At 40.5% G+C, this 15485-nt stretch overlaps 1 protein-coding gene across 11 annotated transcripts in view; it reads right to left on the bottom strand.

Moving 5' to 3' along the window:
• TPK1 (thiamin pyrophosphokinase 1) overlaps positions 1-15485 on the bottom strand; it is a 337202-nt gene that overhangs the window by 305459 nt on the left and 16258 nt on the right. The window contains exon 1 of one of the 11 annotated variants that reach the window (XM_010953059.3): positions 12163-12326. The exons of the other annotated variants lie outside the window; for them this stretch is intronic. Coding sequence (XP_010951361.1) covers positions 12163-12280 — 118 coding nt within the window. The 5' untranslated portion in view covers positions 12281-12326. Of the gene's footprint in view, positions 1-12162; positions 12327-15485 lie in introns of those variants that run through there. 11 annotated transcript variants of the gene reach the window in all.

Below are 15485 nucleotides of genomic sequence, written 5' to 3'. Positions count from 1 at the left end.
ACAAGGTCTGCACTCTCTCTGATACCCTTTTAGAACATAGCACCTCTCTGTGCTCAAACCACCCTCCCCATTCTCACTCACATCTTGTAACCTTACGGCCTTCTTCAGTGATAACACTCAATCAGTCAGAAAGCTGGCACAAATTCACACAAACACATCCACTCACTCCCAGCATCTCCATCCTCAAATACACCGCTCACCTTTGGATGTAAATAACCGTTCATGCTCTCAACACCTCGTCATCCCCCTGGGCCCGAGATCCCACTCCGTCTTGTACCAGATCACAGCACCAGACCCCATCGTTTCTGGGGTCCTTCCCTCTACTCTCCTGCATAATTATTGCCCTTCTGCTGGAACATTCCTATCAGCATCTATAATGCTATTAACTCTCCATGCTCTACAACACACACACATACCCCCCAAGTATTCCTCAGCCTGCCTCTCAATTTCTCTGCTGTTACAGAGAAATGGCTCCAAAAAAACAAACAAAAGAACTTGAGAACTCTATTCTCATTTTCCCCCTCAATCCCTAACACCCCACCCTCCTTAAACCCACTACAATCAGGCTTTCACCTCCACCACGCCCCCGTGGAAACGCTCACGTCGCAGTCGGCAGCGACTCTGCTTTGCTCAGTCCAGAGCCCGTTCAGAGCTGCCGGGCTCAGCCCTTGGTCCCGGCCGCCCTCTATCTGCGCTCACTCCTCCGATGGTCTCCTCTAGTCGCATGCGTTCATTACTGCCCACGTGCTGTGATCCCCAAATGCATCTCCCCAGCCCTAGTCCGTTCTCTTCGTTGGACTCCAAAGCTGTATCTCCGTATGTATACATGATGGACATCTCAAACTTAACAGGTACAAAAAAACCTGATCTCACCCAAACTTCTCCTTAAAGGCAACTCTATCTTTCCAGTTGTTCAGGAAAGAAACCTCAAGGGTCACCTTCAACTTCTCCCTTCCTCTTACATCCCCATCAATCTGTCAGCAAATCTAGCCACGGCTACTTTCAAAACACACCCAGACCCTACAGCCTCGCCCCACCGTCACTGCTCCTAGCTGACCCATCCTGCCATCCTCTCCCGTCCAGACGGCCGCAGCATCCTGCTTCCTGGCTCCCCACGTCCACCCTCATCTCCCAAATCCACTAGCAACAAAGCACTTCTGGTTTGTGACTCTGGGGCTGAATCAGACCAGTTCACTCTTCTGCTCACATCCCCCTGTTCCACTCAGAAAAACCCAAATCCCCCCGGGCCCGGTGCCTCCCACTGCAACTATCACAGCTCCTTCCTGTCCTGCCCGGGCCACACCGGGCCCTCCCTGCCCTGCTGCTCTCTGAACAGCCTAACTCCTGCCACCGGGGTCTTTCACTGGCTGTTTCTCTGCCTGTAACACTGTTTCCACAGATGTCTTCCCAGCTTAGTCCCTCACTTCCTTCAAGTTGCTCCCGTGGCCTAACAGAGCCACCTGTGTGTGAAGGAATTTAACCTGCCAGAAGGGGGGTCCCTTGCCCTCAGCTTCTGGGAGGTCATCACCAAGCCCTGGGGTTACATAGCCTGATAAGAGCATCTGTTTGCCTGGGGACCCTGGGTCAGGTGGGAGAGTGTAACAGTGTGATTTGGGGTGGGGCTGTGGGTCAGCTTGACCCCTCGGTGGGGCAAGAGACTGAGATACACCACCTGGTCAGACAACCATGTCTACAGGACAGTCCCAACAAAAACTCTGCACACCAAGCCTTGGGTAAGCTTCCCTGGTGACAGTACTCTGTCTACTGTCATACGTGGCTGCCAAAAACATCACACATCAATGCCAAGAGTGCTGTTCACAGGGGGAGGACTACTGGACACTCTGCCTTTGGAACTTTCTGGGCTCTGCCCTGTGCACCACTTCCCGTGGCTGCTGCTTTTAATCTGGATCTTTTCCCTGCAATAAACGATGAGCACAGAGCTTTCATGAGTTCTGTGTGGGCTTCTAGCGAGCTCCTGAAGCACTGGGTGCTGAGGACCCCCAAACTTGGACTAGTGTGAGACATGAAGGCAGCCTTGTGCACTAGACCCCCTCCTAACTCTGCCCCACCCTGTCTCCCAGTCACACATACTTCCAATCGGACTCCTTTTTTTCCCCCACCACATTCCCCACCTTCAAACCTATTACTGTATTTCTATATTGTAATTGCTTAGTTTCCTCCAGCTGAACAGAAACGCTAGAAGGACCAGTGCGCCTCCCAGGCCTGGTGCAGAGCAGACATTTAGTGTTTAACCGCTGAGTGAACTCTGGCAACTCTGGTCAGGCAATTGCTTTAACCAAGGCCAAGGGAACAATTTTAGCTTGCCTGCTTATAAACAGTTTGGTTATCAGTCTTAAAAAACAAAAACAAAACAACACACATACACACACACACTGTGGCCAAAAAGAAAAACCTTCAACATAGGCTTGTTCCCACCATTAGTTCCTAATCAGGAACAAGCCGATCATCCCCTTTAACGTAAACTCAACCCTCCTGACACCGTCAGGCATGGTACTCTCCCCATTAACTCAAACAGGTAAACTTCGCAGTTACACAGCAACTGTCCTCTCAACATGAAAAACACAGATTAATGACCAGTGTCCAAGATACAAGCCATTTAATTAGCATGCCATTTCATGTTTTTTTCTTTTTCCTGTTTTATCTTTTATTTTTTTTAATGAAGGACAGTTGATTTACCACATTGTGTGAGTTTCTGGTGGACAGCATAATGCCAACTGCATTGTGACAGCAACACTACGATTATTCTATTTCAGGTGCCCACTACGACCAACAATGCTGAAAGCTGGGACTATGCCTTACCTTGTTCTCTGGTACACAGCACAGCACCCGGCCCACAGTCAGGGTTCCACACCAGCTGCTGCGTTTTGTATCCACCCATGACTAAAGCGGGTGGTGAAGGGTGATCCTGGCAGAGACCCTGTGGAGTTCCCATTGTAATACAGTCTCATCTTTATCTCGCTAGCTCTTCTAAACAGCCCTGATCTCTCTGCTGTTGAAATAAAGCAGACAGGCATGCGTCTATGCAGAAAAAGAGAGGACAGGAGGACAGTCAGATCAAAGGGTTTTCTATAGATTAATCAGACCTTCAAATAAGAGCTCAATCTTTCAAAAACATTCAAGCTAAGACTCAAAGTCTGAAAATCTTAGAACAACAAAATATTATCAAAAATAGTTGTATTTACAGTCGCAACTACAGGCTAGCATGACCTTAATGCCGGCACCAGTTCTGCTTTGGGGCTGAGAACGGTGCTTCCATCCCATCCATCTGCCAAATAGTCCAGGACGAAACTCTTACAGCAATTTTCAATTTTTTTTTTTTTTTTTGACTTGTTACTTTACTTCCCTACCCTGGGTCAGAAAGGCCTGGATGCCTGCTCATTCTTGTAACCCTCAAGAGCAGCACAGTACCTGGCACAAATTAAGAGTTTAAAAAAAAAAAAAGTGCTTGTTCAGACTGAATACTACATGGAGCATGGGAAGAATCAGAAACAGACGTTTGATCAGCATTCTAGTATCACTAGAAAAGATATCCATTAATGTTTTCTTTTAAGGCTACACGAAGATTCCTTGAAATGGAACATTTTTACCAGGTACCTTCAGAAAATTCAGTAATTTTTAATGTTTTGGTAAATACATTAGCCTGGTGTAGAAATACTAAAAAGTCAGCGAGGGATCTAATCTTCGCTGAACGTTGCATAGGTGGTCTCCCCAGCTACGCTATAGAAACAACCGGATGACTCAGGTGCTGCCTGCATGGTGCACTCGATGTGTGAAAGTTGGCCGGCTAAATACTTTTCTGGTTATTAGAAATCAAATTAAAAAAAAAAATTAATAGTGGATATGAATTCAAAAATTAAAGGGCACTTAAAAGAAATGTAAGAGATTGTAAAAAGAAAGGCAAACTTTCTCTAGTTTGGAGCAAACATTAGTTGGCTGAGCAGGTCCTTAATGGGTACCTAAAGTAATTGGTATATTTAAAATAGGGGCAGTTTGTTCTTGCTGATAAAGCAGACAGCTGCTCTGAATTATACTTCATGCTGTTTTCAGAAACAGCTCATTTCCTGTTGCCAGGACTAAAGCTACCTGCAACTATACACCTTAACTTCATCACCTTGTATCATTCAAGAAAGGCATCTAATTCCTTGCTCACAGTTAGTGTGGACATGTCCACAAACATCCTCCCGCTTCAGAATACGCCTGGCTAGGGTACACTTGGCTCTCCATATCTGTGAGTTTTGCATCTGTGGATGTGGCCAAGCACAGATGGAAAATATTTGGGGTGGGGGGGAAATCCAGCAAGTTCCAGAAAGCAAAACTTGAACTTGCAATGAACCGACAACTATTTACATCGTATTTACATTGTATTTACAACTATTTACATAAAATTCACATTGAATTAGACATTATATGTAATCTATAGAGATGACTTAAAGTATACAGGAGGATGTACATGGGTTAGATGCAAATACTACACCATTTTATATAAGGGACTTGAGCACGCACTGATTTTAGTATCCATACGAAGTCCTGTTAACCATTTCCTCACAGATACCGAGTGGTGGCTTAATTTTATGACATTCCTTATAAAAACACTAAACAATACAGAACTTTAAAAAAAAAAATGCTACTCTCCCTTAATTTTAAGTTTTCTTAAGCAAATATATTTTTCATTGTCCACATTTTTACAGGGCATAATATATATATCTAAGTAAAGAGGGAAAAAACACATAGTTGTACCAATCTTTTTGATTGTGTTGGGGAGGAAAATTTTTTCCTCTACCCTTCTAGGTTCTCTTGGCTGGTCTATTAATTAAATTGACAGAACACAGATTAATAGGGGAAAAACAAATTTAATTACATATGTATGGAATCCCGTAAGAGTATGAGATCCAAGGGCAAGTAGGAAGTTGAGGCTTTTATATGCCATCCTGAATGGGATAGGGGCCTGGGGCTTCAAAGGGGAGGAGGGCAATTCACAGGACAATAAGAACAGATGTTTGGTAATTAGATGTTTGTCCTGCTATACAGATAGGTCATTCAGATAAAGTTATTTCCGGTAACAGCTCTCTCTCTGAGCCAGAACCTCTACCTAAATTCTTTAAGGTAGTTAAGGGTGGGTAGTTTTCTGTTGAGAATTCTGGGTCTTGACTGCCTTCAGCTCAAAATAATCTACATGCCAAAGTGCCATATTTTGGGGTCATGTATTCTGTTCCCCTTAAATTGCAAAATCCAATTTACATTTTTATCTCCAACCTATACCAATCAACATTATGCAAATTTTAACATAATTGAATGCAACATAAAAGCTCCATTCTCTAATGTCCTTTTTTCCCTAAATTACTATGAAAGATTCATTTTTCAAGAATAAGATTATTTCAGAATTTAAAAACAAAGAATAAGATTATTCCATTTTAACTTAAAGGAAGATATTTCTAAAGAAATCCCCAAAACATATATATCTTTAGACACCAAATGTCAGTAATCCCAATTTAATACCATCAAATTCAAAACACGGATAAATTCATGGATTCTATTTCCTCAACAAGTGGAGTGAGTTCATGCTTCTGGAGCTGTTTGTTAATAAACAAGCAATTACATTTATGCAAGGTTCTTTCTAAAGTGAAATTTTATAGTAATGAAAACTCTGACTATAAAAGAAAAATGGTAAGCTAGTATCTCCTCTTATGGTTATGACATTCTATTAAAATAATTTATTCCCCCTGCAATTTAAGTTTCATTTCTGTGTGCCTTTAGTTAAGTGTGTAACTAAATTTAAAATGAGTTCCACACAAATATATATAACTATCACTGGAAGTCCAAATAAAAATTATTTTCATAGCAAATATGCACCCTGCAGTAGCAAAGGAAATGTACTTACTTTTGCCTGTATACTATCCTCAAGTTTCATATTATAAAAGACTTTATTTTGAATCCCGAAGTTACTGAAAACTCCTGCCCTACGTCCTACTTCTATTAAGTCTTTTCCTTTGATAATTTATCTCTGCATTCAATTTCAGAGACTGTGATGGCACTGTTTTAGTATTATACTGCAAAGAAGTTGTCACTTTTCACATTTCTTACTGTTCTTTGTGAGGCTTAACTCAAAAAGTTTCAGTGATAAATGCCCTGATAGTCTTCTCTATCTGTAATTACATTAAATGAAAAGCCCACTTTATTTTCACTAAAAAATACTTCCTTCAACATGTTAGCTACTTCCTACTATTCAGAGCAGAAGCCTGACCGAATTCAAGTCTGAATTCCTTAGTTAGCACCCCTTCTCTATAAGATACCTGATCACACTTGCTCCTACTGCCCGTTCATCAGAGGAAACAAATCTGATTGCTTCATCACCCACAGTTAAGCTCTCCAGAATCCCCAGGAGCTACCTGGGACCAGAAACAAGCAAGCACCCTGAAGAGGCGGGCCAGGACCACAGGCTCCTGTGCTGAAAGCGAACATCTAATCCAACCACCCACCCAGTGCAACACGATTTCTCCCAAGAAGAGGCCATAAGAACAATTATTGAACATCTAAAGAATGGTCAAGAGACTTGTCAAAGTGGAGAGTCCCAACAGAGGAGTATCCTTCCTCCAAGGATAAAAACGTGCCGGGCAGAATCGAGAGGAAACAAAGGCCAAGTCTGAATTCAGACGACCCTTTCCTTCTGAAGCCTACATTATACCACCCAGAGCCTACCCCAGAACTATCGTCAGAATTAACCAGAACAGACATGCAGCTATCTGACCACGGGTAAACGGAACCAGAGCTACCTTTACAGTATTCACACCTCAAGATCATTATTTCTCCCTCAAGCAACAGTCTCATCGGTTAACCGCAGCTCTGTCAAATTAGCCTTAAACAGAGGAATGTTTAGGGACAGAAGGAAAAGGGAATTTGAAGGTTACAACTTCAGAAGAAACTCCATTCCACCATTCTTTTGGAGAGCAGAATCTTGCCAGAGACCTTTAATTTTGGAGTAATCCAGCTTCTTCTGTCATCCCTTAGAAACTTTACCTGGGGACTTGCAATAAAAATATAATAAACTTTAAAATCTTGGCATGTGCAAATTATCAGATCAGCTCCCAATTTCAAGCTTGCATAACGACTGAACGCACCTGCAATTACGTGTGTAGGATCATAACAGTTACAGCCCACAAGGATTATTTGCATCATTCTACCACTAGTTTGACAGTGTTGCCATTAAAAATGGAGACGAATTACTTTTCAACCTTCAATGAAAATTTTGCCTGCTATCACTATGCAGGATTCTGACATTATGGGAAAGAATAGCTCTTTGGAAAAATTAGTTCTTATTTTAAAAGCTAAAGTCAAGATCCTGAACAAAGATAAAAGAAATTAAAGTAATTTTCAAAGAAAAAGCTGTCAATATCTTCCAAGCGTCTTCAAGAACTTTCCGATTCCAGTTTCACATTATAATTAGCTCTCACAATTCAAAGTTACAATTCCTCATGCACAATGACTGGGAGAGGGGAAAAAAACTAAAATAGTATAATGCAGCCTATGATTTATTGAGCAAGAAGAACTTTAATAGCAAAAAAATGAGGCCCCAAGAAGGAAAATGAGTTGGAACACAACACGAGCGATATTAACATGCCAAGAGGATTTGGGGCCCACATGTGTACAAGCCACCACTTTCAGGGCTGTACTTCCCAGCCAGGGGTGTTTCCACCACTGTCATCCGCCCTGCCCCCACTGCCACCTCCAGAGTCCTGACCACTTGGAACAGTATCTGATTACCAGGAGTATTACAATGCTGCTTCATTATACATTAAATGAGTTTTTATGGGCTAGTCTAAGACCTTAACCAACACTGCCATTTCACTTCCATGAAAAACTATATTCTGAGCTTAAAACTACCAACAAAAAATATCCTTTAGGTACAGATATTTACACAAATTTAAAGTTATTGTTCATTAGAGCTAATCAGATGCACAATAATATATTTATTTCACAAAGGTTAATCTGACACTCTCTCGGGATCAACTGTTCACCGTTAACTTTTTGTTAAACCAAGCCAAATATCTTATCCTCAACTATGCACAAAGGCCAAAAATCACATAACTACATCCAGTAACTTATAAAATGCTTAAAGTGTTCACAACCCATGGCCTTCACTCATGTAATTCGAAGGCAAGATAAACCATTTAGCACATAATTACCAAGCAATCCTGCATTCATGACTTTGCAGTAATTTGTTTTGGATTGTGTTTCTATGCTTTCAAATACTGCTTAGTTTTGTCAAAAATAGAGTGAACATATTGGAATAAGTAATTTACTAACAGAATTCTACATAAAAAAACAAACCTCTCTATGCATGAAAGACTCTGGGATGAGACAGGGCTGAGATAGAGGAGACGGCTGTTTAGACAAAGGGACAATGGATGTCACAGGTGATCTGGAGAATGTGTAAGACTTAAGTATCTGCAGTCCACTTCCAAAGTCTGTTTTGAGGACTCCTTCGCTTCCTTGATTTATTCCCCAAACTCCTTTAAAGATCAAGAGCAGGTTGGAAGGAGACTTGAAAGAAAAAAGAGGGGAAAAAATTTTTTTAATTAAAGGCTCAGAGGAAAAGAAAGGAGAGCAGGCCAGAACAAACTATAATAAATCATTTTGTTTTAATAATATTGCTCACTGTAATGTATTAAGATGCAGGTGGCATGTGCAGTTCTAATTCTGAGTCACATCATTAAGCCAAAGAAATCATTTTTATTGCTTTCCTGAGATCCTGTTTTGTATTCTATATATTTAAGTGAACTCTTTAATAGACATAACTTTGATGCACTCAAACCAATAATTAATCCTTACAGGACCCACTGAATTTTGTTAACTAGCAAATCCTCCAAAGATTATTAAACTAAATACATTAAAGCCTGACTGTTTTTGGTACACAAAGTCCTAACACATAGTAATGAATATATTTACATTTTCATTATACCGGGACAGCACATGTTTTCTCTAATAGGACATTTATGTAACATGTTATAAACTGTAACATACACTGAATTACGCTGGCTATTTACATGGCATTTACCCAGATGCCATCTAATGGAGTTATTTCTTTGAAGTGACTGTGCACACAGATATTTTTCTGTAAGTGATGACTCACATAAATGTGTCAGTCAGAGCAAATATAACTATTGTTTTTTAAACTCTTTTAAATGTGAAATCACTATCTCTCTTTTTACAATGGCTTTCCAGTTCAGATGTTTGATTTAGTCCAAAGTCCTATCTTAAACTTCTCTTTACTAAATCATTTCTAATTTACCTCTATTCAATCAGAATCTTGGTTCATTCACTTGGTTTCAGCCACTACCATATACTACCCAAATTAGATGTTCCACTAAAGGTAAGAAATCTTAGGCTCCAGGATTCTCTCTCAGCCTCCATTTCTTTAATTTGGCTATCCCTATGTAACCAGTAGACAATCTTTCCCAATCTTTCTCAAACTCAGCCCCTTTTAGAAAAGCAACAGAACAATAATTTGGCCACTGTAAGAGAGATTTAATGTATCACACTGCTTACGTTCTGCAAAAATACTACAGTATTCTAGTAAAACTACCTTTAAGAAAAAGGTTACTCATTATTTTACAACAATGGGTGAAAGGGACCTGGCTGAAAATACGCAACGTGTCATTCTCATATGCACTGTAACCTAGCTTTTACACGCACAGCCAAAGGAGACCTTTTAAATTCTTACATATTTTTAAGTTTTGGTAACATATCAATAAAACACACACATAAAGAAATTTAAATACTGTATTTTTGTATTACATCACCTCTCTAGCAAACTGCAAATTGAATCAAAATCATCTAAAATGCCTCTGTGCAACTGATCCAGAAGTCAAAAAGTCCCGAATTCTGAGAAACACATTTAAACACATATACTTTTCTTAAGAATGGCCCTAATTCCTGTATTTACTACCTATTTTTCCTATTTTTCTCCATTGACTCCTAATTCTGATACAATTATAACAACTATTTAATTTGCAGAATAACAGTGCATTAAAAGTAACCTTGGAAAACAGTATTTTGACTGGATACAGTAAGGCTGAAGACAACAAGAACTATAAACAAATTGTGTACTCTAGTTAGTAAATTTGTTTCTCACAGGGTTGTATGCTACCAAGTCTCAAAGCACGTTATATGTATACTAGGTTTCAACAAATAAGTAAACATACTGTAGATAATGAGAATCAGATTTCTCATTGTTGGAGAAATTGCAAATAAGGTGGAAAGGCTAGGATGAACACTGCGACGCTGGGTGGTAATCTGAGACATCAGTATGAATTCACAGCATTTTAATATACACACAGATAGATAGGTACAGAAATAAATACAGCTCTGTGTGCACGCAAGAGTTAGAATACATACTTGCCTGGCTCCATCTACTGAGAGGGCCTTGATGCAACTGACAGAAAAGCAACAATGAGCACAGGTAGCCCTGAGATCTTGGCTTCTAAATAGCACTCTCCAGTGTAAAAGGCACCGAGATGAGCCCAGAACACCTGCAATGCCAGAAATTAAGAATGCTCAGAAGGATGGGAATATGTCACGAGGGCCCAGAAGCCAGTCTGATTTATCACCAGTCAAAGCTAGAACAATTTGGGAAACAAAATAAACAACTGTGTTGGACTATAATCCATTTAAGAAAATATCTGTGAGCTCCTACTGATATAAATAGAGAAGAAACAGCTCTTATTTACAAAAGAATTCCAATTAATAAAAGTAAAAGGAGAGAGAGAAATGGAAAATCACCATGGAAACAACTTCAATAGTAACTACTGCAGACAAACTGCACGGGAGGTTCCATCAGACTCACAATCGCACGAGCAGGTGCTGCTAACACTCAGGGGCAAGACCAGAAGCGGAGGAAGTCAAGCAGAGGCTGGGCGTGATTCTGTGCCTGTTCTTTAGGGTTCTGACACCACGCAAGGAGAGGAAAAGAAATCATGGTGCCTGCAAGGCAGGGATTTGGAGCTGAGCATCCTGGCAAGTCAACTTAAATGAGCACCGACCTTATTCTTTATTCTCCAAGTATATGGAGTAGAACACTAAGCACAGGAGATACAAAAATGAGTAAGAGGGCATGTCCTTGCCCTTGAAGAACTCAGACAAGTACGCTGACCAATTACAGCACCGTTCAGTAAGTGGTTCTGCCTCATGATCCTTGATCTACTTCTTTGATCTCAAGTCCCTTGTCTCTCCTAAATTTCAGAACTAGACAATCCTTCCTCTTAGACATAAATAGCAAACTCAGAAATATCAAAGGAAACCAAAAAAAAAAAAAAACAATAAATGTGAGGATCAAAGCTAAAATTATGTCTGACCCCACTCCAACTGCATTCTAGGTATTTACGACATATCACTGCCTTGGTAAGTCAATACACTGTAGGGTTGCCAAATAATTTTTAATGTCAATGCCTGGACACCCATTTAAATTTGAATTTGAGATAAATAAAAATTTACTTTTTGTGTCACCATGTCCCATACAATGTTTGCTAACTCTTTTTTATTTGCTTAAACTGGTAACACTAAGCATTTATGTAATTCAAGATCTCAGCTCCTAGGGGAAAAAAAACCTCGTGGATTTCTCAACCTCTTTGCTCTCAGGTTCCCTAAGCACTGATCAAGTATCTATGTACCTACTATCGACAAAGCATTGGTAGCATGCTACTGTCATTTTATGTGCTTGCCACATAATCAGACCCCCTAACTATCCTCAAGTAGGGCCTCACCAATGATTAGGGACACAATGAACAGAACTACTGAATTAGGAAGGTTCAATCCAGCACAGTATCCTGACCAAGCAGCTCAGGCAGGGGAATTCTAAAAATCTTTTTAAGCAGATTATAGTTTGGGACAAAAGAGAGCATCAGAGAAACTTGTCAAGAAGCCACAAGGCCTCGGTCACCAGACTGGAAGTCTGCAGGACTCTCTCACTTGAGACGCTTTGGAAAGGGTGGGAAGCAACACACAGGGCAAACTTCCAGATCCAAAGAAAGGAGACTCCTGGGAATATTAGAAAAAGGCCTTGGAGAAAAAGCAGGGCATGAGCTGCTTCATTTGAGATTAAAAAAATAAATAAAAAAAAAAAGACAAGTATATCCAGGAAACTCTTACCAGGACTAGAGCGCCGGGATCCTGACCAAGACTGCAATGACGGGGCCTCCTCCCTGCTGGGCAGGAAGCCATCCCCGCGGTCAGCTTTGTCGGCTGTCTCCCCAGGACCCACCCCCATCCAACCCGCTGTCCTCTCTGTCAACACAACTGCAATCCATGTAGGTGACAGTATGTCTCTACCGCAGTCCTGTGCGATACGCTGTGACTAGTCAAGCCGTCATCACATGACTCCATGTGACCGGGCTCCAGAAATGGTAATGTGACCTAGTTCTGAGCAGTGAGACATAAAAGTCAACTTTGTGAGACTTCTGGAAAACCTTTTTCTTTCCTGATACAAAAAGATGAATGATGCTGGCTGCCCCCCTTTTTAAATCCCTGCATCCTTTACTTTCTGCTTGGAATGAAACAAGCATGAAGCCAACAGCCAACACAGGAAGGATGGGAGAACCCAGAGAACAGGTCTGTGTCCCTATCAACAGGATTCAGCAGCTGCAACTGCTCTCAGCCACCTACGTGCAGACCTCTTAGCACTTAAGAAAAATAAACCCTTAATTGTTTAACCTACTGTGAGATGAGATTTTCTGTTATTTATTATCAAATCCGTTTCTAACTGATACAACTGTTTCCCAGCTAAAGGCGGCATGGTCTCACTGACCAGGATGAGAGCAAGTCTGAAGTGGTCCCAGAGAGGAGATACAGGGGTTGGGAATGCCTTCAAAGGAGAGGAATAAGGCTACATCAGGCACCCTGCAGGTACACACACAGAATCAGCATCGCACACTGCTTCTGTGTCAGGCTCTGTGGCCAGAATGCTTAGGTCTAAACCATGACTTTGCCACTTATGAGATATGAGACCTTGAGCACAACAGCAACCTCTCTGCACCTCAGTATTTTCATCTCTAAAATGGGAGTAACAATACTTCTCTTAAGAGTGGTTATGAGAATAAACAACGTGTTCATGTAAAACTCTAGGAATAGGGGGAGGGTATAGATCAGTGGTAGAACGGGGTCCTGGGCTCAAGCCCCAGTATCTCCATTAAAAAAATAAATAAACCAATCTAATCACCACCACCCCCACAAAAAAAAATTTTAAAAAAAACCTCTAGGAAGGGCTCTTCACTTCAGTAAGCACTCAGCAAATACTGATAATCATCAGCCATCATCTGTGCTGATAATGCAAGCACAAACTGCTACCACGCAGACACAAAAAGATAAACATGAAGGACGGCTATGCGGCTCACACATGGCTCAAGTCGTGTGAGCCATGGTGGTACAAGAGAGCAGAAAATTCCTGGCAGAACTCAACCATCTTTCAAAGGTTCTTTTCCCAACTAAGTAGTTCTTCTGTGTCTGTCAACAGTGGCAGCAGCAACTCCAGCTCCCAGATGCCATAAAAAATGATTCAACTTCACAACAGGAAGATTGACTAAACATAAGCCATTTGCACTTCGAAAAACAGTTGAAGGACAAAAGTGTAATAATGTCAGACTTTATCTCAAGTCTTGTTCTCACCCGGCAAGTGGAAACAATAACTCACTCCTAACAGTGATAGAAAGGGTGAATTTATGATCGATTTCAAGTATCCGATACTACAGTAGGCATAATCCTTCCAGTTACCTAGTATCAAAGTCCAGCACACACGTCAGCTTAATCATTAGCTTCTATGGAGGCATGAGCATGAGCTAGCATGCACACATGTTCCCTTCACGTGAGATTTTTTTAATCAACAGAAATTATTGTAGGCACATCCCAACAGATCCACTGAAACAGGTAACACTAATGCAGGTGAGCTGATTATAGGCAATAGAGAACTTTGAAAAACAAACTGTTCCTATGCTAATGGTAATCTGAATCAAGAAAGAGAAATATGTATCTGGAGAAAAAGTATACATATCTGGAGAAAATTTTAATTTGAAAAGATACATGCACCCAATGTTCATAGCAGCACTGTTTAGAATAGCCAACACACGGAAGCAACCTAAATGTCCATCAGCAGATGAATGGATAAAGCTGCGGAATATATACACAATGGAATACTACTCAGCTATAAAAAAGAATGAAATGATGCCATGTGCAACAACATGGATGGACCTAGAGATTATCTTATTAAGTAAGATAGAAACCAAGTATCATATATCACTTATATGTGGAATCTAAAATATGATACAGATGAATTCATTTACAAAACAGAAACAGATTCACAGACACAGAAAACAAACTTATGGTTACCAGAGGGGAAGGGTAGGGGGAAGGAATAAATTAGGAGTTTGGGATTAACATATACAAACCACTATACATAAAATAAACAGTAAGGTTCTCCTGTATAGTACAGGGAATTATATTCATTATCTTGTAATAAACTATAATGGAAAAGAATATATATGTGTATATATATATATGCATAACTGAATCACTTTGTTGTACACTGGAAACTAACACAATATTGTAAATCAACTGTACATCAATTTAAAAAAAAGAGATAGTAGAAATTAAACTATTATATGGTTTTGAACAAAAGCTGAATAAAGTTTCCAGAAGGCTCCAATCAGAACTTTCACAACTAATCTGGTTTTGAAAATTACCTAAAAGCCTCAGGCACCAGACACCTGCAAATCCCCATCATCTCATTTTCCCCCAGTCTTGTCCTACTCTTGACACTCCTGTCAATGTTCCTAGCCTTTCAACTCTATCACAAATCTATCAGCTTCTTTTACCTGCCATTCTTCAGATACCTCATCAGCCCCAAATGCATCCTATCCTATTTGCAAATTTCAGAATTAAAATTTATTTTAAGTTTTATAAAATTTAAAATGTATCAATTCAAACATTTTAAATTTGGGGGGGGGAACCACTTTCAGAATTGACTGGTTAGGAAAACAGTTGTCACTTCTATAGTTAAAAGGTAATATTTAGCACATGGAGATCAAGCATACAAAAATTAAAAGGCATACAATTATATAACTGTTGCCTAGAAGTAAAGTTATTGACCCCAACATCCACTTCATCTTCTTAGAAAACAAGGGAGGAAACACAAATACAAACGCAGATGGCCCTGGAGGTTCATTCCTTCTCCTCCCTTCCCCGAGATCTGGATCTTTTCAGGGAGCTAGCTCAGCTGATCAGAGATAATCAAAGAACAGGCTCAGGTGAGCTGCCAAGGAACAAAGGTTCCCACTTCCACAAACCAGAAGTTCCTACTAGGACAGAGGCACCTAGAAGTTCCAGCAAAGATGTGGAACACTACAGGGTGAAAGTCTGCTCTTGCAGTCGTTTCCAAGGCACACGCCAGTCCAGATGTGCCCAGCCTAAGCACGCGTGGGCAG

This window comes from Camelus bactrianus, chromosome 7 (assembly GCF_048773025.1).
Source record: "Camelus bactrianus isolate YW-2024 breed Bactrian camel chromosome 7, ASM4877302v1, whole genome shotgun sequence".
Classification (NCBI taxonomy): domain Eukaryota; kingdom Metazoa; phylum Chordata; class Mammalia; order Artiodactyla; family Camelidae; genus Camelus; species Camelus bactrianus.
Note: the sequence above shows the minus strand (reverse complement) of the source record. Positions and strands in the feature narration are given on the sequence as shown.